The 24,467-nt window shown below is 47.2% G+C and overlaps 1 protein-coding gene across 1 annotated transcript in view; it reads left to right on the top strand.

Moving 5' to 3' along the window:
- The window catches only part of KCNK13 (potassium two pore domain channel subfamily K member 13), a 76,968-nt gene extending 69,597 nt beyond the window's left edge, over positions 1-7,371 (top strand). Inside the window, exon 2 of the mRNA XM_037503718.2 lies at positions 5,749-7,371. Within this exon, the coding sequence (XP_037359615.1) occupies positions 5,749-6,641 (893 nt within the window). The 3' untranslated portion in view covers positions 6,642-7,371. The remainder of the gene's footprint in view (positions 1-5,748) is intronic.
- Positions 7,372-24,467: the final 17,096 nt, after the last annotated feature.

Genomic DNA, 24,467 nt, shown 5'->3' with positions numbered 1-24,467 from the left:
ACAGGAGTTACTCGGCTGTGAAATGAATGGAAGTGGTTCGTTTCCCATGGAGCATGTCAGCAATTTGGTATAAACCCACAGCTTACAGGGTTCAAACCCTGATTTGTCAATATAAATCCTCACCTGCTGATACCATGAGAATTTTCTGGTGTTTTTATATTGCCTGGGTGTCCCTGAGCACAGAACACATGAATGTGAAGAGGTAAGGTGTGTTTAAGTTCACGTTATCCCCCAGAAGCAGGTAGCCAGCCCTGGAGGGCTCTGTTCTGGATTCCACTCTTAGGAGGTGACTAATAAGTACTGCCAGTATATGTGTTCTCAAAATCAACACCATGTAGAATATTGGGTAACACAAGAAAAGTTAGAAGTGATTCTCCATCAGAGAAATAAGTGCTGTTCGGGACAGGAGGATGGCCAAGTAGAGCACGTGGAAGCCAGCCCTGGGTGTGAATGCAGCAGAAGTTCAGCCGCAAACCCAGAGCCTTCAAGGCAGCGCTCAGTGCCCAGGCGTCTTTGCTTCTGTGTCATCCGAAAGCCAATAAGACAACAGGAAAGGCACAAAACATGTGGACAGGTGCTAAGAAGGATGCCCAAAGAACCATGAGATGTATTAAAAGATGCTTAACTTAGACATCAAGAAAATGCTAATCAAAAACACTGCAGCATTTTTAAGGATTAATTATTTATGCATACAAGAACTGGGGTACAGACCAGAGGTGTGGGGGGTGAGAGAACTCACCAGAGACAGAGCAGGGGTGTTGCACAGGCAGATTGACTGAAATACACTGCTGAGGGGAGCAGCGGGGAGTCAGGAGAGGTCTGCTGCGCCATGTGGGTAGCTCCCTGCCCAGGGATCAAACTCATGCTGCAGTGGCTGAGGATAGCTCCATAGGCTGCGTCTTAACCCCTTACACCACCAAGGAGGCCCCCGCCCTGGAGTAATGAAAGTATTGTCAGGAATACAAAGGAACCTGGACTCTCCAGCATCGGTGAAGACAGGATAAATTGTATGTCCACTCTATTGAACATGCCCTATGAATCATCACTTCCACTCTAAGTATATGCATCCAAAAGAAATGTACGTATGTTCACCAGAAGACATGTATCAAAAATGTCTGTGGAAATCCCTTTCTCACTGGCCCCTAACGAGAAACTATCCAAATACGTATCCGTGGTAGAATGCCCTCTGCCTCCCAGCCCTCCCTGCCCTCAGCCGGGCCCTGTTCCTTAATATCAGAGGTTCACTCTCCTGTCTCACCCGCTGCTCCCCTCAGCAGTGTATTTCAGTTAGTCTGCCTGTTCTGTTCCCCACTCTGTTTCTGGGGAATCTGCTCACCCCCCACCCACACCTCTGGCCTGTACCCCAGCTCTTGTATGCATAAATAAATAAATCTTTTAAAAAATATCAAAGAAGTTCAACAACTTGCTTGAAATGAAATTTCCATTGAATTCCAAATCCTTTGCAGGCCTCCTCTTAAATCTCCTTTAAGTCCCTTACACCCAATTATGGTGGAAAAGTGGAGGGAGGAACTGGGGAGGAAAGGAGAGAGGACAGAAGAGGCTTGTTGAAATAATCACAATTCCCAGAGAGGAGACGTCTCCTCTCCTGTGCTGGGCAGCAGACCTCCCCAAATCAGTGGCTTGAACAACCACATGGCGTTTCTCACAAGTCTCCACATCTGCTGGGCTCAGCTGGTGGTTCTTGACTTTCTGTGGTGCAGCCAGTTAACTCACGTGCCTGCATCCATCTGGGAGCTCGACTGGGACTGGGACATCCAAGATGACATCGTATCTGAGGCTGGGGGTGGCTGGCGGTGCCCCTCTCCAGCTGGTGGTCACCTGTCTTCCAAGGTGACTCGGGGTCCAGAGGGAGAAGGCGGAAATGGCTGAGCTTCTGGCCAGTTAAGTGCAGAACCAGGACAGCTTCTTTCCACACTGTGGGTCAGAGCAGGTCTCAAGGTCACTCAGTCTTCAAGGAGAAGAGAAATAGGCTTTATCGCTTCCTGAAGGGAACAGCAAATGAATACAGAGCTGGGAGCAGTTTGCTCGAAATCATCTTGGGAAGTAACTTACCACTGGCCATCAGAGCAAAGGAGGCCACTCTGGGTGAAGGACCCGGATGGAAGCCTTCACATTTTATGAAAATTAGCTGGCTTATTGGTACCTCAGTTTCCCAACCTGCAACAAAAAGGCTGGGCAGGAAGGTTGTGAAGTCCCCTCAGCTGTGACAGCTGTAGGTCCTGGCGAGGACCTCCACGGGACGCCCCACCGGCCCTCTGCATCTCCATCATCAGAGCCCCCTTCCCAAAATCCCAAACATCCCCCCAATCCCGAATCATCCATGAGGTCTGTTCTTGCCTCCTTTTTCCATTAAATTGAAATTGGAGTTTTTTTAAAAAAACACCCACAAACTCCTCAGTAATTTCATCCCACACAAAGAGGCTTTAAATTGCCAAATCAAAAAGATTTTTGAAAAAGTATATGCACATCAAACATTGATTTCTCTGTGTATTGAAGAGTCAAGAGGGGATGCTTCTGGGCGGGGGATTGCCTCAATCTTAGGAAACTAGAAGATTCAACATTATTCCAGAATATTTCAGCATTATTCTCAGTTTAAAGTTAATGAAAGATATAAAACATTTGGAAAAATAAATCACCTTTGTTATTACTGTGCTGAAACTACCTGATTAGGAATTTTGTCTTTTTCCCTTTACGTTGTTTTTTTCCAGGTATGTTTGCAGAAGACACTATTGGTTCCAGGGTTCCTCTCTGCCCCCAGGGACTGGGCTGAACCCTGACTCATCCAAGAAATCCTCTCCTCTTGTAGATGACTGGTTTTAGGAGTGACTTGGTGCTGATTTATGGTATATGGTGGAATTTCGTACATAGAATATATAAAGGGGTTTCCTGGGAGTTGTTCTCTGCTGTTAGACATACGTGAGGACAGATATTGACATGTGAGGAGGTGGTACCTGAACCTGTTGGCATAAAGGTCATTAGCCTACATGTTGACAGGCCACAGCCAGAAGGTGACATGTTCATGGCTCTAGAGCCCCCAAGTTGGCCTGGAGCCCCAGGCTCTAGACACTGTGTCCTAAGAAGTGACACATCCCCTTCCTGTCGGGACCCTCTATTGATGATTTTTTTTTTTAAAGATTTATTTATTTATGCATCCAAGAACTGGGGTGTAAGCCAGAGGTGTGGGGGTGGGGGTGAGAGGATTCACCAGACACAGAGTGGGGAGCAGAACAGGCAGATCTACTGAAATACACTGCTGAGGGGAGCAGTGGGCGAGACAGGAGAGGTCTGCTGTGCTATGTGGGTAGCTCCTTGGCCAGCCAGGGATTGAACTCGTGCTGCAGTGGCTGGCAATATCTTGATAGCGCTGTCTTTAACCCCTGCACCACCAGGGGGGCCCTATTGAGGATGTTGTGACTGGAATCCAGAAGCATCTTCACTGCTTCAATGTAAATCCCTGCATGGATATGTTTTATCACCTGGATTCCTATTTCTTTACCCCACAAATGTGTAATTCGGATGCCCATGTGCCAGGCTTGAGTCCTTCTGCAGACACTTCAGCTCTGCTTTTTCCCACCTAACATTCAGAGCTCTTTGTGTATATAATTTAACGGCTTCATAATTTAATGGCACCTCACCTTCATAATGTAATGGCACCTTGCCTCATCATTTTCCTATTATGTGACAGTTAGGTTGCTTTTAAAAGCAAAGACATGGTGCCCGGGTACATAATGTGTCACATTTCCAATCATTTGGGGGACATATTCCTAAAAACAAAAAAAAAGAAAAAAGAGAAAAATATTGCTGAGGTGTCTGATACATCTTTCCAATTACCTTCTAGAGTTTGTGCCAATCCCTGTGCAGTGTTTGGTATTTGCCATATAATACACCTTTTTTTCAAATATTTCTAGTATGAATTCTTGTTGAAGTCTACAGGACACACTTACCCCACAGAGTCACGGTATAAGAAAATGGAGTGAGGAAAGACAATTAACAAACGAACGAGGCATAAAAGATATAGTAAGTACAGGGACTTTGTAAGAGTCATGGTTCATTCAGCTGGATCTGTAAAAACATATTTCTTAGAGGCATGAATATGGCCCAGATATCATTTAATGTTAAGGGATCCATGTTAACTTCCTTAAGGATGATAATGGCCTAATAGTTATGTTGGAAAAATAAAGTCCTTGTCCGCTCAGCTGCCTTGTTATTAATGAATGAAATGAAATGCTGTCTGGGATTTACTTTAAAACACTCCAGCAGTGGGGCCTCCCCGGTGGTGCAGCGGTTGAGCGCTGGGTTGCGAAGCTGCCCGCAGCCTCTGCGGCGCCGGTTCGATCCCCGGCTGCTCCCCGGCCACCAGAGGAGGGTCCCACATGGCGCGCAGACCTCTCCTGCCGCCCGCTGCTCCCCTCAGCAGTGTACTTCGGTCCCTCTGCCTGCTCTGCTCCCCGCTCTGGCTCTGGTGAATTCTCTCACCCTCCCGCGCTTCTGACTGTACCCAGTGCTTGTATAAACAAATAAAATAAAATAAATCTACAAAAAAAAAAACCACTCCAGCAGTGGGCCTCCCTGGTGGCATAAGGGGTTAAGCACAGCTTTGTGACAAGTTTTTAAACAGATTAAATGATATGACCTGTTGGAAGAGGCACTCGCACGTTCCATGCCCCTTGGGGAGACAGACCCAGTGGATCGCTGCTCTTTCTGTTTCTCACTCTTCTTAGTGGCATCTGGTATCCTACAGTGGATATTCTTAGTAACGTGTCTATGTGCTTGGGTAGAAAGGTCAAGAATGAGCAGTAAGAGGCAAAAAAAAGTTTCATATTTCATCAAACTCTGTAACAACCGACAGCTCAGTTTTCACTCCCAAATATTGAGGTGTGTGTTTGTTTAAAAGATGTTTAAACTTTTGTTTAAAAGATGGAAATGCCTGGGCAAAGCTCTCATTTCTACACATGCTGGCACCTGCTGTTTCTCCATCTAGAACATCCTCATCATCACTATCGCACAGGCACACACATGCACACACATACATGCACATACAAGCACATTTTGCACACATGACCACACACTCTCCTGCCTGCATGACTCCGCTTTAGCTTTCAAGTCTCCTTGCTTAGACTCCCCAGGGCCCCAACTCTGAGAAGGGTTTGTTGTTAGCAGTTCCTATAGGGCTCTTTGGATATGGCAATCACCACACTAGACTAGAGCTCCACAGGGCCAGGGACCAGATCTGTCCTTTCCAGAGTTGTGTTTCCCATTCCTAGAATGACACCGAGTGTTTAGAGAATAAATGAGTTCTGATCAATCTATACACGTCTTATCTTTGTATGAGCCTTTATCAGAATACGTTGAGTGTGGTTGTTCAGGTTGTGCACTGGACAAGGCTGCCTAGCAGAGCGGGGAGGAGAGGCTGAAATCCAGCCCACATTCTCATCACTGGGCCATTTTCACTGCCTGCATCACTTGGAGGAGGAGCTGCCTTTTTTCTGACTTGCACAACGGCATCTTCGAGGCTCTCAGCAACCCAGCTCTGACAGCACTTAATGTCTTCAAATGAAGCGAGAGTCCTCTCGGTCCTAGAAAGTTTAGGGCAAAGAACTAAAGTGCAGTCTCACAAGCTGTTCTGTTAGGCCCTTTGGCCAACCATCAGATCCAAGTCTCTGGTCCCATTGACAGCAAAGACCAACCCCCCTCACTCTTCTCTCCTCTGATTTTTGTTTCCTGCAGGATTTGGGATGACAACTCCAGTGACAGTAGGAGGGAAAGTCTTTCTGATTTTTTATGGCCTCATCGGGTGTGCCAGCACTATCTTATTCTTCAACCTCTTCCTGGAGCGCCTGATCACAGTCATCGCCTACATCATGAAGTCCTGCCACCAGCGGCAGCTCCAGAGACGAGGGGCCCTGCCCCAGGAAAGCACAAGTAACCCAGGGAAGAGCCAGGTGGACAGCCTGGCGGGCTGGAAGCCCTCCGTGTACTATGTCATGCTGATCCTGTGCCTGGCCTCCCTCCTCATCTCCTGCTGTGCCTCTGCCATGTATACCTCCTTCGAAGGGTGGAGCTACTTAGACTCACTCTACTTCTGCTTTGTGGCCTTCAGCACCATTGGCTTTGGGGACCTGGTCAGCAGCCAGAACGCCCAGTATGACAGCCAAGGCCTCTACCATGTCGCCAACTTTGTCTTCATCCTCATGGGCGTCTGCTGCATCTACTCCCTGTTCAACGTCATCTCCATCCTCATCAAACAGTCCATGAACTGGATCCTAAGGAAGATGGACAGCAGGTGCTGCCAGCCATGCCAAAGAGGGTTCTTGCAGTCACGGAGGAACGTGGTCATGCCTGGCAACGTCCAGAACCGGTGCAACCTCTCCATAGACACCGACGGGGTGATGGAAAGTGACACAGATGGGCGGCGGCTCTCAGGGGAGATGATCTCCATGAAGGACTTCTTGGTAGCTAACAAGGTCTCGCTGGCCATCCTCCAGAAGCAGCTGTCAGAAACAGCCAACGGCTGCCCCCCGCAGGCCAGCACCCTGTCCCGGGACAATGAATTCTCTGGGGGGGTGGGTGCCTTTGCTATAATGAACAATAGGCTGGCAGAGACAAGTGGGGACAGGTAGGAGCAAAGGGTGGGACTGGACACAGGGGGCTCAGCAGAGTGGGCTGTGGGGGGCTATCACCCAGCCCAGCATGCCATGTAGCCCCCGGTCACCTTAAGTCCAGCTTTAGGAAGCTGATCTTGGCTCCCACAAACAGCCATCTTCTAGGCTGTGGGAAGCTGATGCCTCAAAGCCTTGTCCCTGGTCTTTGATTTCCTGCTGTTCTGTTCTTCATTTGGAAATAAAATTCCAGAAGATCCTGATTTCCCCCCTGGAACTCTGAATAGCTGAACCAGCCTCCTCAAAAAAAAAAGAGGGGGGTAAGGAGCAGGGGGATCCTGGAGAGTGTGTCTGGGCTTGCTTTTTGCAGGCTTCCTTCATACCTGCTTCTCGGCTTTCTGTTTTTTCCTTTCTTTGATTTTTAAGATCTCAGTGCTTGGCAGAGGAGGCTCTGGGACTTCAGTGTGGTAAGAAAACTAAATTTAGCTTCAGGCCTTTAAACCACAGCGAGGTGGTGAGGGGAACAAACTTCTAACGACAGAGCATAGCGTCACATTTTCTCTTTGAAGGTCACAGAGACTATTTCATTTTTACCAGGCCTGGTGGCCCGTTGTAACGATCATGGCTGACTATTTATTAGAACTGAACATTTAATAAATGCTCATTTTATTAACTAAGGTTAGTGAATGCTCATTCTGGACTGTGGGGTGGGTCCTAATCAAACAGGCATTTATGGGGATCAGAAAAAAGAAACAGGAAAAGAATCTTTAAGGATATGAGCATCATCTTAGATTCCTTGACTGAAGACACCTGCTAGACCAGATCCTGGAATGTGACTTCTCTTGCCTCGTCTACTTCGGCTCTGCCCCACGGAGCTGTAACAAGTCTCCTTACATAGGCTCCTGAGCAGATAAGCGTCCATCTGAGAACAAGGGCTGCTGATCCTCTGTGGGCACAGGACTGAATATTTGAGGGGAGGGGGGTGATGAGAACAGAGTGAGAGATAGCTGTTGTTTTTATAAGAGTGAGGTACACGCAGCACTTTCAGAAATGATGAGGAAAGGGCCTCCCTGGTGGCGCAAGGGGTTAAGCACAGCTCTGTGGAGATGTCCACAGCCTCTGCAGCACAAGTTCGATCCCCGCCTGCCAGGGAGCTACCCACATGGCGCGGCAGACCTCTCCTGACTCGCCCGCTGCTCCCCTCAGCAGTAATTTCAGTCAGTCTGCCTGTTCTGTTCCCCACTCTGTCTCTGGTGAGTCCTCTCACCTCCCATGCCTCTGGCCTGTACCCCAGTTCTTGTATGCATTAATAAATAAATCTTAAAAAAGAAGAAAAAAGAAAGGAGGAGGAAAGAAGGGCATAATAAAGATAAGACAGAAATCCTAGGGAGACTGATGATGAGCAGAAGCACCGTGCCAGAAATCCACAGGGACCATCCCGTCCCCACGCCTTGTTTTTCACCCAGGGAACCAGCAACATGAAGGTCTTGCACCCTGTCTGATTTCTTAGGACTGATGGTGTAGGCCTAGGAGAACCCCCAAATCAGGCTGGGGAGTCCAGGCTCTCAGCCCTGCTCCACACAGCCTCAGGGCCTCCCTCAGTTCTCTCTTCTTCCTGAGTTGACTTGTTCTAGCTGCAAACCCAAATATATTCTTTTTTAAAAAAAATTTATGCATACAAGAACTGGGGTACAAGCCAGATGTGTGGGGAGTGAGAGGATTCACCAGAGACAGAGTGGGGAACAGAACAGGCAGACTGACTGAAATACACTGCTGAGGGGAGCAGTGGGTGAGGCAGGAGAGGTCTGCTGCGCCATGTGGGTGTCTCCCTGACCGGGGATGGAACTTGTGCTGCAGTGGCTGCGGATTGCTTCATAGGTTGCGTCTTAACCCCTTGTGCCACCAGGGAGGCCCCCAAATATATTCTTTACAATACTGGAAGTGCTTGGTAGCAGATGTTCCTCCACTGAGTTGTGAACGTGGGGCTGGCAGCCCCTGAGTCAGAGGCCCATCACCTGTATTACTGTGAAAGGAGAGCAGAAGGCCCTGGTTAGGGTCCTCTGATCACAAAGTGAGCAACCCTCCCTGGGGACCAGGGACTACGCAGGTGGGAAGAGGCGGGTGATCCTGCCCCTAAGGGTTCCATGTTCTTGCTACAGAGACTAGGACAAAAGAGGCCCAGGCCTTTCCAAACTGGTCCCTAGAGACCTCAGACACACACACACACACACACACACACACACACACACACACACACACCCAGGGAGCATTGGCCTCAGCAATGCTCATCTCTCTGGAAGGTCAGGTTTACTAAACAACCTTTGCTACATTTTTTGTGAAAATACTTGACTTTAGTAGGCTCTAAATTGGCGCAAACTTTTAAGCTAAATGTGAAAAAATTGAACTTAGGAGCGTTCCTAGCAGTGGTCTCAGGGTCTTAGAGAACAAGTTGGTTCTCCTCTGCAGGAAGGAGTCCCAGATGGAAACATTTCAGAGCCAGTGTGAGGAGAGAAGGGTAGTACTTTTGTGATGGATGGATGGCTAGGAGGGTGGCTGGGTGGCTGGGTGGGTGAGTGTGTGGGTGGATGCATGGATGGAGTAACATGCAAAAACTTGCAAATCTCAGAGTTAAGTCTCTATAGTTTCTCTTAGGCATGAACTGGGGAATTGTAGATAGTAATATCATGGTTGGAATTCAAAACCTGGAACCTAAAAATTCTCACCTGTGTGAGAGGAGACACACATGCACATACATGTGCATTTTCCTGGGTAATGAATGTAGGTTTTTCATCATGTTTCTGAAGGGATCCTCACTTCTTCACTAGAGTAACGATGTTTCCACCTTTATCCCCACTCTACAGGACTCTAACCTCCTCATCAATTCTCTCAGTCCTCTTTGGACTGTCCCCAGAGGGCCTCCCCATCAGAAAGCATCACTGTAGCAGAAGATTGGCCCATACCCAGCAGCCGGCTGGCCAAGAGGAGAGTGACTGCCACAGGAAGTGAGGATGGCCCAGACCCCTCTGTTTAGCAACCCAGAGACCCCAGAATGATAGGGAGCCACTGACACAGCATCCGTGTTCTGTCCATGGCTGGCCTGTATCGATGGCTGGGTTGTGTTACAACTGGGCAGACAGCGCTGCAAACATGAACTACCCTTGAATGCAGGGGTCAATGCTGAAACAGAATTTCTCAGGAGACCATCATCCTATACCTCTTGCACAAATTCTGCCAGATCTCCATGCTACCTGAAATAGTATCTCAATGTTTTAATGAACACAAATTTAATTTTTTTTGTTTCAGAAGAAACTATTTCACTAACTAAATAGACCAGTATCTATCATCTGTAAATAACACAGTAATTGTAAAAAAATCAGCAAAATGGAGATAAAGTTATACTCTTAAATTCTAGCCCCATCCTAAATCCTGACTCTGAGACCTTTTCTTTCTTGGTTAAAAATGGACACTGGCAATTGTGGGGGAGTTGTTAAAGACACACTGACTCCAAACAGACTATCTGCATGATGAAGCAAAAAAACTAGGACAGAATTGGAAACAGAATAACTTTCTCACTGCATGATTGGATGTGAATTCTTCCCAAGCCAGGGACCCTAGAATCACTTTGGTTCCACCCTCATCTTTAGTGCACACCCCACACTAGAGACAATATACAGGGAAGAGGGGCCTCCCTGGTGGCGCAAGGGGTTAAGCATCAGCACTATGAAGCTATCGGCAGCCACTGCAGCACAAGTTTGATCCCTGGTCAGGGAGCTACCCACATGGCACAGCAGACCCCTCCTGCCTCACCTGCTGCTCCCTTCAGCAGTGTATTTCAGTCAGTCTGCCTGTTTATGTCTCCCCACTCTGTCTCTGGTGAGTCGTCTCACCCCCACCCTGCACCTCTGACATGTACCCTAGTTCTTATCTGCATGAATAAATAAATCTTTAAAAAAAAAACCAAAAAATATATATATAGGAAGCAAGGAGCAGTGTGACCGCTGAGGTCTGGTCATCCACGTGGTGAAGAACAGTTCATGGGTTTGAGCACCAGGCCCTGTAGTTCCACGGTCAGGGAGGGTGCACCGGTCTCTCAACCTCACTGTGCCCCGCCCCTCTGCCCCTGTGATGGGGATGTGCAACAGCATGGGGTCAAATGAGATGATGCTCAGGGCTCTGGAGCTGCCCCTGGTGCACATGTTGGGGTTTGGAGTTGGGGGCTGGGGGGATATCACATCCAATAGTGAAGGGGTTTTGTTTGTGCACCACACCCAGCACCAGCCACACTATTTCAATAATCGTTTTGATTATTAAATTGTGTCACTCCTGGGATGATTTTCTAGTAACCAAAAGACCCCAGGGCCTTTATTTCTATTCTATTGAGTCCTTTCATATCAGAATTAGTTGAGCCAATGTAATGGTTTGACCTAGTACAATGTTCTGGGAAAGCACATAATGTGTTGTATTATTGTATCTAGAAATTTATGGTTTTTAAGATTTACCCACTCATAATGGGAATATTTTGACCTGAGAACCACATTATGAAATAGGTAGGGCACTTATCTTCAAACTGCTTTTAATCTTTTCTAAAAGAAGAAAGATCATTTATAACATTTTACATGCAAATTAAATAGGTAGGGTTCAGATTGACAGTAGACTCCACAATAAACTTTAAAATTATACAGACTGGGTTTGAATTTTAACTTTTGACTTTCTGGTTATATGAACTTGGGAGAGTTACTTAATCTCTCAAAGTCTAGTTTCCTATCTATAATGTGGGATGAGTTATAGCTACATCTGGCGTCACTGCATCTGGGATTTCATCATCAGGGACTGAGGTACCAACTCCTTGCAGATAAAGAGTGATATATCACAGCATTCCAGAACTCAAAGGATAAACAAGCTTCTAGAATAATTCGTTTCATTCCAACATTTAGGAAGAAAATAATCTTTTATGATCAAAATAATCTTTTATGATCAAACCTGGGATGCAAGGATGGTTTAACATATACAAAGCAATGAATATGATATTAATAGAATGAAAGATTAAAAGCATATGATCATTTCAGTTGTTGCATTTCACAAAATATAACATCCTATTATGATAAAAACACTCAAAAAATTGGATATAGAAGGATTGTACTTTTACATAATAAAAACTATGTATGATAAATTCACAGCTAATTCATACTTGATGGTGAAAGCTTGAAAGCTTTCCTTCAAGGTTGCGAGCAAGAAAGACAAGGGTGCCCATTATATATCTATTCAACATAGTACCCCAAGTCCTAAGCAGACCAAGTATGCAAGAAAAATATTCAAGTCATCCAAATTAGAAAGGACAAAGTGAAACTGTCCCTGTTTGTGGATCATGATTTTATATATAGAAAATCCTAAAGACCCCCATATACCTATGCACACACACACATCCTGTTAGAACTACTCAAGGAAGTCAGTAAAATTGCAGGATACAAAATCAACATACAGAAGTCAATTGCATTTCCTTTTTTTAAAGATTTATTTATTTTTGTATCCAAGAACTGGGGTGTAGGCCAAAGGTGCGGGTTGGTGAGAGGATTCACCAGAGACAGAGCGGGGAGCAGAACAGGCAGATCTACTGAAATGCACTGCTGAGGGGAGCAGTGGGAGAGACAGGAGAGGTCTGCTATGCATTGTGGGTCAGCTCCCTGGTCAGGGATCGAACTCATGCTGCCTCAGTGGCTGTGAATAGCTTCATGGGTTGGTCTTAACCCCTTGTGCCACCAGGGAGGCCCTCATTTGATAGAGTTTTAATGATAGTCTCTTTTGCTATGCAGAAACTTTTTAGTTAATGTCATCCCATTTGTTTATTTTTGCTTTTTTTTTTTTTCAAAGATTCATTTATTTATGCATACAAGAACTGGGATACAGGCTAGAGGTTCGGTGGGGGCTGGGGGGTGAGAGGATTCACCAGAGACAGGGTGGTGGGCAGAACAGGCAGACTGAGTGAAATACACTGCTGAGGGGAGTAGCAGGCGAGAGAGGAAAGGTCTGCTGTGCCATGTGGGTAGCTCCCTGACCAGCTGGGGATCGAACTTGTGCTGCAGAAGTTGTAGATAGCTTCACAGTGCTGTTCTTAACCCCTTACACCACCAGGGAGGCCCTGTTTATTTTTGCTTTTGTTTCCCTTGCCATTAGTGTTGAGTTCCTAAAGACAACTCCAAGGGCAATGTCACAGTGTTTTGCTGATCTCTTCAATGTATTTTATGATTCAGGTCTTAAATTCCAGGTGATGTTTTTCCAAGAAGGAATGCTCTCCTGAAAATGAGCTTTTTAAAGAAAGAAAATAGACCTTCCCAGCTATGTTGTTGTTGCCAGATCTCAGCGCCCCCCAGGAATGAATCTTTGCTGCATCTCAGAGTCATTTCTAATTATCTTGAATTACCTTGATGGCCAAATAGCTGCTCTGAAAATGATGGTCCCAGGAGGTTATTAGATGAAGGTAATGATAGAGCATCTGGATTTATGCCTCTTCATTTTTAAGAGAATTTTTTTAAAATGTCACCTCATGTTTGTCCTTGGGTAGATTGCTGTGTATTCCTGGAGCACTTGCTGATTGGATTTTTAGTCTTCCCAGGAGCTGCTTTGAGATTGTAGCTATTACAGAATCACCTGCCAGAGGAGCCACCCATCCTGGTCTGTCATCTTCCTCAAAATCATCAGAATCACCTACAGATTTTACTTCTTTAATGCAGATTTCCAGGCCTTTCCCCAAACCTTTGACCTCATAATTGCTAGGAGTGGGGACAAGGAAGTTGCATTTTGACCTGCATCACTATCACTGCAAAGATCATGAGAAAGCAGAGGTGAACACTTCTATTGCACATGGAGGAGGGGGTGGGTGGTGATGAAACCATGGGGTGTTCTGCACATTCACATGTGAGGACCCTGCTCTTTGGGATGGGTGGGGGAAGGAAGGGGTGAGCGGCAAACGATGCCCTCCAGGCATTTGCTGGGAAGGATTCGTGGACACTGAAGGTAATATTTTTTTAGATTTATTTTTATTTATTTATGCATACAAGAGCTGGGGTGAGGCCAGAGGTCCAGGGGGTGGGTGAGAAGATTCACCAGAGACAGAGTGGGGAGCAGAACAGGTGGATCTACTGAAATACACTGCTGAGGGGAGCAGCAGGCAAGACAGGAGAGGTCTGCTGCTGCCTGTAGGTCAGCTCCCTGGCTGGGGATCAAATTCGTGCTGCAGTGGCTGCTATAGCTTCAGAGTGCTGAGATTTAACCCCTTGCACCACCAAGGCGGCCCACTGAAGATAATTTTTTTTAAAGATTTATTTTTTATTTATATAAGAGCCAGGATACAGGCCACAGTTGTGGGAGGGTGAGAGGATCCACCAGAGACAGAGCGGGGAACAGAACAGGCAGACTGAAATGCACTGCTGAGGGGAGCAGCAGGCGAGGCAGGAGAGGTCTGCTTCGCCATGTGGGCTGCTCCAAGGCGGGCGGGGATCGAACCGGCACTGCAGAGGCTGCGGACAGCTTCACAGCGCTGCACCCAACCGCCTGCGCCACCAGGGAGGCCCCCACTGAAGATAATTACAGCATAGCTTCATGCTTTCAAATTGGTGGGGTTGGTGACCGTTGTACTGATAGAAATTCCACCGCCTTCGTGGTTTATTCCTGGCCATGTCTGTCTTCTCACTGTTGCTGGTGCCACAGACGCTAACAAGCCATGCCGCCATCATTTCTCAAAAGGACCGAGTTAATGCAAGGTCACCTGGCAGGAGGCTGCAGCAGATTCAGATCCGTGTCCCAGAGGATGGGGCTTTGAGCAGTATGGATGGGGCTGAGGAATAATGATAAAAGATACACGTGGACTGAGTGGGATGGGGTGATCTCTGCTGAATGACACATAACTCGAAGTTGGATCAAGAGCTGCAGCACGCTGAGCACGCTGCTTCTGATGTCGACCTCTCCCTGTGAGTCAGGCATCTCAGTTCCGACTTCCAGGGCTATTTTCAGGACAGACAATTAGAAGTCACCTCAAGGACAGCGAACATTCTTCTGGGCCTGAACTCTGAAACACAATTTGTCAACTTATGAAAAACATTTTTTTCCTCTTGTTTCAAGTGGGTAGGGGTGGTTTTGTCACATTGTTGTAAGCCTGTCCTGCTGTACTGTCAAGATAAGCAGAAGTAGGCAATGGCCGTGGTGACCCCCATGGTTTCATCACCACCCACCCCCTGCTCTGTGTGCAATAGAAGTGTTCACCTCTGCTTTCTCCCAGGCTCCTGTGGGTCAGTCCAATCAATATTCGATAAATCCCAAGGTCTGCCCTGTGTGAACTGCTTTGAAGTCCCTGACTCGGCACACACTCCACACTGCAAGGGCATTTTATATAACTAAGAGCTGAAACAAAGAGGTCAAAACGTTGCCAGGGTGATCAGGAAGGGGTGAGTCCATATGGACTGTGAAAATCAGGGAAGTCAGCATGAAAGAGGTGGACTGGGAGCTAGGACTGGGAGCTAGGACTGGGAGAATGGATGTAAGAATGGATGTTCTCTGGGGCCTTCCTGATGGCGCAAGGGGTTCAGTCGCAGCACTGTGAAGCTATCCACAGCCACTGCAGCAGGAGTTCAATCCCCAGCCAGGGAGATACCCCCATGGTGCAGCAGACCTCTCCTGTCTTGCCCGCTGCTCCCCTCAGCAGTGTATTTCAGTAGATCTGCCTCTTCTGTTCCCCACTCTGTCTCTGGTGAATCCTCTCACCCCCCATGCCGCTGGCCTGTACCCCAGTGCTTGAATGCATAAATAAATAAATAAATCTTTAAAAGAAACTTCACAGTAGCATCTAGACTGGCGGGTGACCAAATATCTGGGTACCTTAGACTAGCCACATTGACACATAAAATTAAACATCACACCCATTAAGCCTTACAGAGCCTGAAGTGGAAAAAAATCAGAAGCCATCCTACGCCCCAAAATCCCCCTCAGTCATGCGGCGGCGGGGAGGATGCACAAAGGTCTGGGTCTGAGCTGTGAGGGAGAGGGAGCACTGCTCTCTGAGTTCCCCACGTCTTCCCTGGACCACTCTCCCTCACTGCAGGGGTGAAGCTCCTTTCTGTGAATGCTGCCTCCTCACCCCTGAGTGTCCCCTGAGTGGACTTAGCCACTTTTTACCAGGTAACAATTCTCACTGTTAAATTTTCCCTGTTCAAATTGCTGGTGTGGTTTCTGTCTCCAAATGGACTCAGATTCCATCAGAGGGAGAGCTGAGAAGTGGCCTTTGAGCCTCTCCTTCCTAACACAGCTGGGGAGCGAAGGGGAGAGAAAATTCTATTTTCCACGAGAATGGGGCTCCAGTCCTTCCCCTGGAAGAGCATGTTCTCTTTTTTCCTTGTACTTTGGAATCATCTGAAGGCTTTAAGGAAAAAGATTTGATGCCCCATTCTTACCTTCAGAGAGTCTGTCTTTATTGTTCTGGATGACACTCAGGATGAGTGGGTTTAATAGCTTCCAAATTGTTACAGGAGAGATTTGCATGAAATACTAAATTTATGCTGTAGAACTAACTATATAGTCTGGTTTATGTATTATTCTCTTTTCCCCGAGCTATGTTTTGTAGAATTGGTTTTGAAAAGTGTAGAGAGGGTTCAGGAGAGAGGGGGTTCTGCCCTCACTGAGCCTGGAGAAGAGCAAGGAAGGGACACTGATCAGACATCATCCCCCGTGGCCTGCAGCAGCCTCACACCCTCTTCTTTGTTGGGCCCATGTAGTGAAATGTAATTTTCAGGGCCTCCCTGGTGATCCAGGGCTTAAAGTCCCAACGCGATCAAGTTATCCCAGCCACTGCTGCATGAGTTCAGCCCGGGCCAGAGAGCTGACCCACATGGCGCAGCAAACCTCTCCTGACTCACCCGCTGCTCCCCTCAGCAGTGTAATTTCAGTCAGTCTGCCTGTTCTGCTCCCCACTCTGCCTCTGGTGAATCCTCTCATCCCCGACACCTCTGGCCTACACCCCCGTTCTTATATACACAAATAAAAATAAATCTTTAAATATATATATATAATTTCCAAAAACTTAAAATCATAACTCAGATATTTAGTGAGAAAAAATAAAAAGTTTCGATAACTCCGTGAGAGGACAGAAGAAACGAAAGTGAGAGATGGCGGGTCTGGTTCCAAGGGTGACAGGAGGGACATAAATACACACACAACACACAACACACACACAGTGAAAGGAAGAATGCGGGGCTAAGATTGTTGAATAGCCTATAACCTGGTTAACGCTAACACAACCTCCACCTATGAGCAAAGTACACACCTCCCTCAAATACGCATGGAGCGTTCTCCAAGACAGTTAGGCCACAAAACAAGTCCTAACGAAAGATGGGATTCATGCAAAGTATCTTCCAATCACAGCAGAATGAAACTAGAAACCCATAGCAGAAAGGAAAATGGAAAAATCACAAATATATGGGAAAAAATGATATCCTTTCCTTTAGCTCGTCCATGAAGGTTTTTGATTTATTTTTGGCTAATTTATTTTCAGTTCCAAAAATAATCTTTATATTTTTCCCACTGCCCTCCTCATACTCTTTCGACTCTTTTCCCCACCCCTCCAAAAGTCTCACTTTGTTTATTATCTGCTAGTTTTTATGAGTATATTGCTTTGTTGAATTGTCTGTTGTGTAAATGCTTGATATTTTTCTTTGTCATTCAGACTTGCTTTATTGCATATAATTCCTTGAAGGCCTTCCATTTGGCTATAAATGGCAACCTTTGTCTTTCCTCATAGTGGAATAAGATTCCAATGTGTGGATAGACCACATCTTCCTAATTCAGTCCTCCCTCTGTGGGCACTTAGGTTGTTTCCATGTCCTGGCTATTGTAAATGATGCTGTAAAACAACACACTCTTAAACACCAGTAAGTCAGAGAAGAAACAGCCAGGGAAATGAGGAACTATCTGGAGACCAATGGAAATGAAAACACAATATACTGGAGCTTATGGAATACAACAGAAGAGTGTTGCAAGGGAAATTTATACCTGTAAATGCTTACACTAAAAAAGAAGATCTCAAATCCATAACCTAACATTATACCTTTAGGAACTAGAAAAGAACAAACTAACTCCCAAGCTAGCAGGAGGGAAATAATAAACAGTAAAGCAGAGATAAATAAAAAAATAGAGAAGACAACCAAAATAAAGAAAAATAAATGAAACCAAGAGTTGGTGCTTCAAAAAGATCAACAAAGTTGAGAAACCTTTAGCTAGATTGACTAAGAAATAAAATGAAAGAAGGCTCAAATAAATAATATCAGAAGTGGAGTTGGAGACCTGACTACTGATTTGATGAAATAAAAAACATTATAGAAGAGAGTTACTATGAACACTTTTTCACCCATACATTGGATAACCTAGGGGGAGATGTATAAATTTCTAGAAGCATACAACTTAGGAAGGCTGAATGTTTAAGAAACAAAAACCTGGCAGCCACTACAGCACGAGTTGGATTCCTGGTTGGCCAGGGAGCAACCCACATGCACAGCAGACTTCTCCTGTCTTGCCCACTGCTCCCCTCAGCAGTGTATTTCAGTCAGTCCACCTGTTCTGCTTCCCACTCTGTCTCTGGTAAATCCTCTCACCCCCACACCTCTGGCCTGTACCCCAGTTCTTGTATAGATAAATAAATAAATCTTTTTAAAAAGTAAAAAAAAAACCCCTTCACCATATAGACCCACTAGTGAATTGCACTAAACATGTAACATTTAACACCAGTCCTTCTCAAACTCTTCCAAAAATTGAAGCAAAAGAAGTATTTCCTTTTTTTTTAATAACTTAATATCCAAAGGGACATGCCACATTCTTTTTTTTTTAAGATTTTTTTTATACAAGAACTGGGGTACAGGCCAGAGGTGTGGAGGGTGAGAGGATTCACCAGAGACAGAGTGGGGAGCAGAACATGCAGATCAATGGAAGTGCACTGCTGAGGGGAGCAGCAGGGGAGCAGGAGAGGTCTGCCACACCATGTGGGTATCTCCCTGGCTGGCCGGGAATTGAACCCACGCTGCGGAGGCTGCGGACAGCTTCACAGCACTGCACTCAACCCACTGCGCCACCAGTGAGGCCGAGTATTTCCTTTGGAAAAAAAAAAGATTTTATTTATGCATACAAAAACTGGGATACAGGGCAGAGGTGTGGAAGGTGGTGAGAGGATTCACCAGAGACAGAATGGGGAGCAGAACAGGCAGATGTACTGAAATACACAGCTGAGGGGAGCAGCAGGTGAGACAGGAGAGATCTGCTGCGCCATGTGGGTCATCTCCCTGGCTGGCCGGGGATCAAACTCGTGTGCAGTGGCTGTGTATAGCTTCATAGGTTGCATCTTCACTCCTTGTGCCAGCAGGGAGGCCCCTCTTCATGGTTCTTTTTTTTTTTTAAAGATTTATTTTTTATTTATATAATAGCTGGGGTACAGCTGAAAGTCGCGGGAGGGTGAGAGGATTCACCAGAGGCAGAGCAGGGAGCATAACAGGCAGACGGACCGAAAGCACTGCTGAGGGGAGCAGCAGGCGAGACAGGAGAGGTCTGCCTTGCCATGTGGGATTCTCCCTGGCCGGCCGGGAATCAAACCGGTGCTGCAGAGGTGGCTGCAGACAACTTCACAGCGCTGCGCTCAACTCGCTGTGCCACCAGGGAGGCCCCCTCTTCATGGTTCTTAATGTAGATTCCCTTGCACTTTGAAATCTAGATAAAATCAGCTCAAGCCTTCTTCTCTGCCCTTGAGATTGCTGTGAATTCTAAGAGAGCTATTGCTTTTGTGTTCATCTCTAGCTCTGAGATTGAGTGGCCTAAATAGTGTTTATTTGTTTTTTATTTAAAAGATGTGTGTATATATGTATGTATGTATATATTTATGCATAGAAAGACAGGGGTCTAGGCCAAAGTCCTGTCTGGTGAGAGGACTCACCAGAGACAGAGTGGGAAACAGAATAGGCCGACTGACTGAAACACACTGCTGAGGGGAGCAGCGGGCGAGACAGGAGAGGTCTGCTGCGCCATGTGGGTGTGCTCCCTGGCCAGGGATTGAACTCAGGCTGCATGGTGACAGTGCTGAGACTTAAGCCCTAGGCCACCAAGGAGGCCCAAGTGTCTGTTTTTTTATTAGATCTTTAATGTCTTCCTGTGTGTACAAGTGTGGAAAGACACTGTCTCCCCCAACAGAGTTATAGTCAACCTGACTGGGCCACAGGATGCCCACATATCTGGTTAAACATTATTTCTAGGGGGCTCCCAGGTGGCACAAGGGGTTAAGAGGCAACCTATGAAGCTGTTTGCAGCCACTGCAGCAAGATTTTTATCCCCAGTCAGGAAGCTACCCACATGGAGCAGCAGACCTCTCCTGACTCACCTGCTCCTCCCCTCAGCAGTGTGTTTCAGTAGATCTGCCTGTTCTGTTCCCCACTCTGTCTCTGGTGAATCCTCTCACCACCACCCCCCCATACCTCAGGCCTGTACCCTAGTTCTTGTATGCATAAATAAATAAATCTTTAAAAAAAACAAAATGTTATTTCTAGGAGTGTCTGTGAGGGTGTTTCTGGAAGAGATAGGCATTTGGACCTGTAGCCTGAGGAAAGCAGAGGGCCCTCCCCATGCTGTGGGGCTGTATCCAATCTGTGGAGGGCCCCAATAGAACAAAGTTAGAGGAAGGTCAAGTTCTAACCGTTCAACCTGGAACATCAATCTTCTGCTCTGGCCTCAGGGCTCCTGGTCTCAGGTCCCAGATATGCACCACCAACCTTCCTGGGACTCCACCTCGCAGCTGGCAGACCAAGAGGCTTCTCCACCTCTGTGGAAAATGAGCCAATTCCTCATAATAAATCCGTGTGTGTGTCTGTCTGTCTGTCTGTCTGTCTGTCACCTTTTTACTAAAGATAAGTTAATGGAGCTGAAAGAAGATTTAAACAAGAATGACTTTACTGTCTATCTACCTGTCATTCTATCTGTCTACCTGCCTGTCTGTCTGTCATCTGTCTCCTATTGGTCCAGTTTCTCCAGAGCACCCTGGCTACTACACCTTCCCACCTCACTTTCTCATCTCCTCCTGTATTATCCTCGGGAACCACCAGTTCTTCTCACCTTTGATGAAGAATTGTCATAGCTCCTTTTTTTCACTGTCCTTCCCTTTTGAAGTACACAGCAGCAGGGAGAAAAGGGCCTATTGCTGAATCTAATAAATATCTCTAATAAAGAAGACTATTTTAAATTATTGCTGATAAGGATGCTATTGTACTCAAAGATCTTTCTCAAATATGGAATTACTGGGGGTGGGAATATACATTTAAAACTGTCTAGTTTTGATCCCAAGCATTTCCTGTTTCACTTATTAGGTTAATGGTGGAGGCTGGGGGAGGAATCAGAACATGGTTTGAACCCCTCTTGTGAAACAGACAGCTTCTTGTCGGCTGTTTCAAGTATCTGTTCTCTGTGTGAGATTGGGAGACAATTACTCTTTATCTGCAGAAATTGCCTCTTACTCAGAGGCTCTCAAAGAAAACTTGAAGACACTTTCTCCATCAGCTCCATTTTCAGAATCTTCCCTAAGAGGACCCTTAATTAGAAGCCCCAGTTGTTCAGTGAATAGAGGCTATAATGAATGGGCTGGGGAGGGTCCACCCCCAAACTCATCATAATTAAGTCACTTGATAAGTTCCTTAGTCTAAGTGGCAGCAACAGTGTGGGCGGTTCCCACAGGCCAAGTGGTCACTCAGTGTGGACCTCATCTCCTCTGTGAGGCCTGACACTGCCCTTCAGTTTCTTCATCTATGAAAATGAGATGGACAAGCCTCTCTGCCCGTCAACTTTGGTGCGAGGACCAACCGAGACCACCTGGGTAAGGTGGCGGGCACAGCACTCAGCCTCTGCACTGACCATCCTGGTGGACTCCCTGAGGCAGATGGTCAGCTCTGCAAGATGGCTTCTCTGGCCAGCATTTGGGTTGTGCTAATGCAGCTATCATAACACTCGTCAGGGCAACCCTGGAGCCAAGGTGGGCCCCTCTGCCTCTAGCGTGCTCCCAGCGGCCTGGGTGGGCTGCTTACGGCCAGGCGCGAGTCTTCATATCTCCTGGGGGCAGGCAGGGGGGTGGACAGGCAGAGTGGTCAGAGTCCTGTGGGGCTGGGGGTGATGGGACACTTCTTGGTAGACCGTCTTGCCCAGGGCCTCCCTGGTGGTGCACGGGGTTAAGGCGCAACCTATGAAGCTATCCGCAGCCACTGCAGCACAAGTTTGATCCCCAGCCAGGGAGCTACCCACATGGTGGAGCAGACCTCTCCTGGCTCGCCCGCTACTCCCTCAGCAGTGTATTTCAGTCAGTCTGCCTGCTCTGCTCCCCACTCTGTCTCTGGCGAATGCACTCATCCTCCGCACCTCTGGCCTATACACCAGTTCTTCTATGCATAAATAAATAAGTCTTAAAAAAAAAATAAGGAGTGAGGGAATGAGAAGACACAAAAGGAAACAGGATGGAGGGGGCGAGGAGTTGTGTCTGCTCATAGAAACGTCTGGAAGGGAACACCCTGCGGAGGAGGGTCATGCTGGAAACAAGACCTGGTCCACATTCCCTCTTCCTCCTTGTGAGGGGGGAGCCACCAGAGGCACCTGTCTCCACAGGTGGGCGTGGAAGGTGAGTTCAGGTTAGGGTTAGGCAGGTAAGAGGCCAGGATGAGTGACCATGGCCAAGGAGAGGAGGTGCTGTCCTGAGCACTCCTGTGGGTGAGGACATGCCTCTCCCCCAGCACTGTGAGGCAGAGACTCTGCGGGTGAGGCCCAAGGTCCAGAGAGCTGGACCAGCCTGTGTCTGCCAGGCTCTTCCTGGTACCAGCCCCAACATCCAGCTGTCCTCCAACCTCTCTATGTTGCAAAGTGCAACCCCTCAGGAGGAGCAGTGGGCTGGGCAGAGACATGAGAGAAGGGCATCATGGTTGTCGGTGAGCAGTCCTCCTGAGTGAGGGAAGCATCTGGCAGATGGACAGAGAGACCCACCTGCACCTCCATGTCCTGAAGTCTAATCCCTGTGAGGTCTCCAGCTGCTCCATTTGCTAAAAAGCAAACACTTACTGAACCTGACTATAACCAGGTGCTGTGCATGGTCCCTTTCCCATACTTTCATTTCGGGCCCAGAGCAATGCTAACATTTTACAGATAGAAATCTGAGACAGAGTTTAAGGAGGCCAGGCAGGCTGTCTAAACACAGAAAATATTAGCTGTATTCTTTCCTTTACCTCATTGTCTCTGACTGTATTAGTGATAAAACCAGTTTACAGTTGCCTAGGCTGGAGAGATTGCAAGGCACTCGTTATGTTCCTGACCCTCACATCAATTGCTGAAGTGTGTGGAGAAAGGAGTGAGTCCATGATAATGGACATTTCTAGCAACAGCAAAATCATAATAGCAGCGATTCTTTAGCTCGTGCTGTGTTTCAGGCATTAATTTCTATGCCGTGGCAGTCGCTTCATAAAGAGTGATCACTTATCACTGGGGCTCGGGATCAGCATCTGCTTTGCAATCCTGGGGGTTCTACTCTCCAGCTGTGCAGCTTTGGGCAACTTACTTGACCCCTCTGTGTTTGTTTCCACACACTGGGTGGCTTAAGGCAACATAAATGTATTCTTTTGCAGGTCTGGAGACCAGAAGTCCCCTTTCTATAAGGACACCAGCCACCCAGGGGTAAAGGCCCATCCTTCTGCGGTGTTAGCCTACCCACCCCCTGCCACCATATCTGCAATGCCCTCTTGCCAATGGAGGGGCATGTAGACTCCCAACACCCACTAAACTTTGTGGTTGTTTTCCTTCCATCTGTACGATGGTGCTGTTTTATAATACAGCAGGCTCTATATTATATGATTGCTATGAGGATTGGGTCAGTTATGGCTGGAAAGCTCTTAGCGCAAAGCCTGGCACAGGGAAAGTGCTCACAAAATAGAAGCTGTGTCATCACTGTCGCCATCATTGTCCCCTTTTTCCGTTGAGAAAACAGGGGAAGCCAAATTGGCTGCCATTCCATTAATGGCAGGACTGGATTTTTCTCTCCTGAGCCAGAGAGCCAGTGAGTCAGGTATACCGTTGTTGCCCCACAGATGATCCAGGATCACCACCTGGATCCAGCGCCCAGTATAGAGCCGTGGAGCCAGGGATCACTGAGGGCTGGAAGGAGAAGGTAGAGGGACACATAACTCCTAAAGGTAGGGCTTCCTCCACCTCCTCTTGTCTCTGAGGTCAACTCTTAATTCCACCACTCTCTGCCTTGGGGGTAAAACTGACCCACCTGGGCAGGGATGGTTACCATTAATATTGCAAGTGGGATTCCATAATTTGTCAATCTGCTGCTGGCGGCTGCTTGGCTGGAATCCCTCCCACGGCTGGCTTTTCAGCTGTTCAAATGCCACTGGGACTTGTTGCTTGCTGCGATTCCCCAGGGCGTATGCTCCATCAGAAAGGCTTTTCCAAGCCAGGGAATGTCAAGTTTTGACATTTGGGGAACACTCTTGTTAACAAATTCCACCTAATCTTGCCTCCACAAGGGCTTCCCCAGGCACTAAGTTCAATTCTCAGGGTGTTGGGGAAGCATGTGCTGGAGGGTGGCTCTGCTGGCATGAGGTGAGCAAGCCCAGGCAGAGCCAGGCCCAGACAGACTGACGGAGCTGAGGAGGCTCAGAGGTTGGGCTACTTGGCTCCTGTCCCAGGACCAGCTGTCCCTCCCCCAGGATCGCAATTCCATTCTTTGGGAAGCCCCTTGCATTTTTCCCATACATATGCCACTGAGCCAGGCGCAAGTTCCAGGACACAGACACAGAACAG

Source organism: Talpa occidentalis, unplaced genomic scaffold (genome assembly GCF_014898055.3).
Source record: "Talpa occidentalis isolate TD23 unplaced genomic scaffold, MPIMG_talOcc4v2.1 talOcc4.11, whole genome shotgun sequence".
Taxonomy (NCBI): Eukaryota; Metazoa; Chordata; class Mammalia; order Eulipotyphla; family Talpidae; genus Talpa; species Talpa occidentalis.
This window is presented reverse-complemented; position numbering and strand designations above follow the sequence as displayed.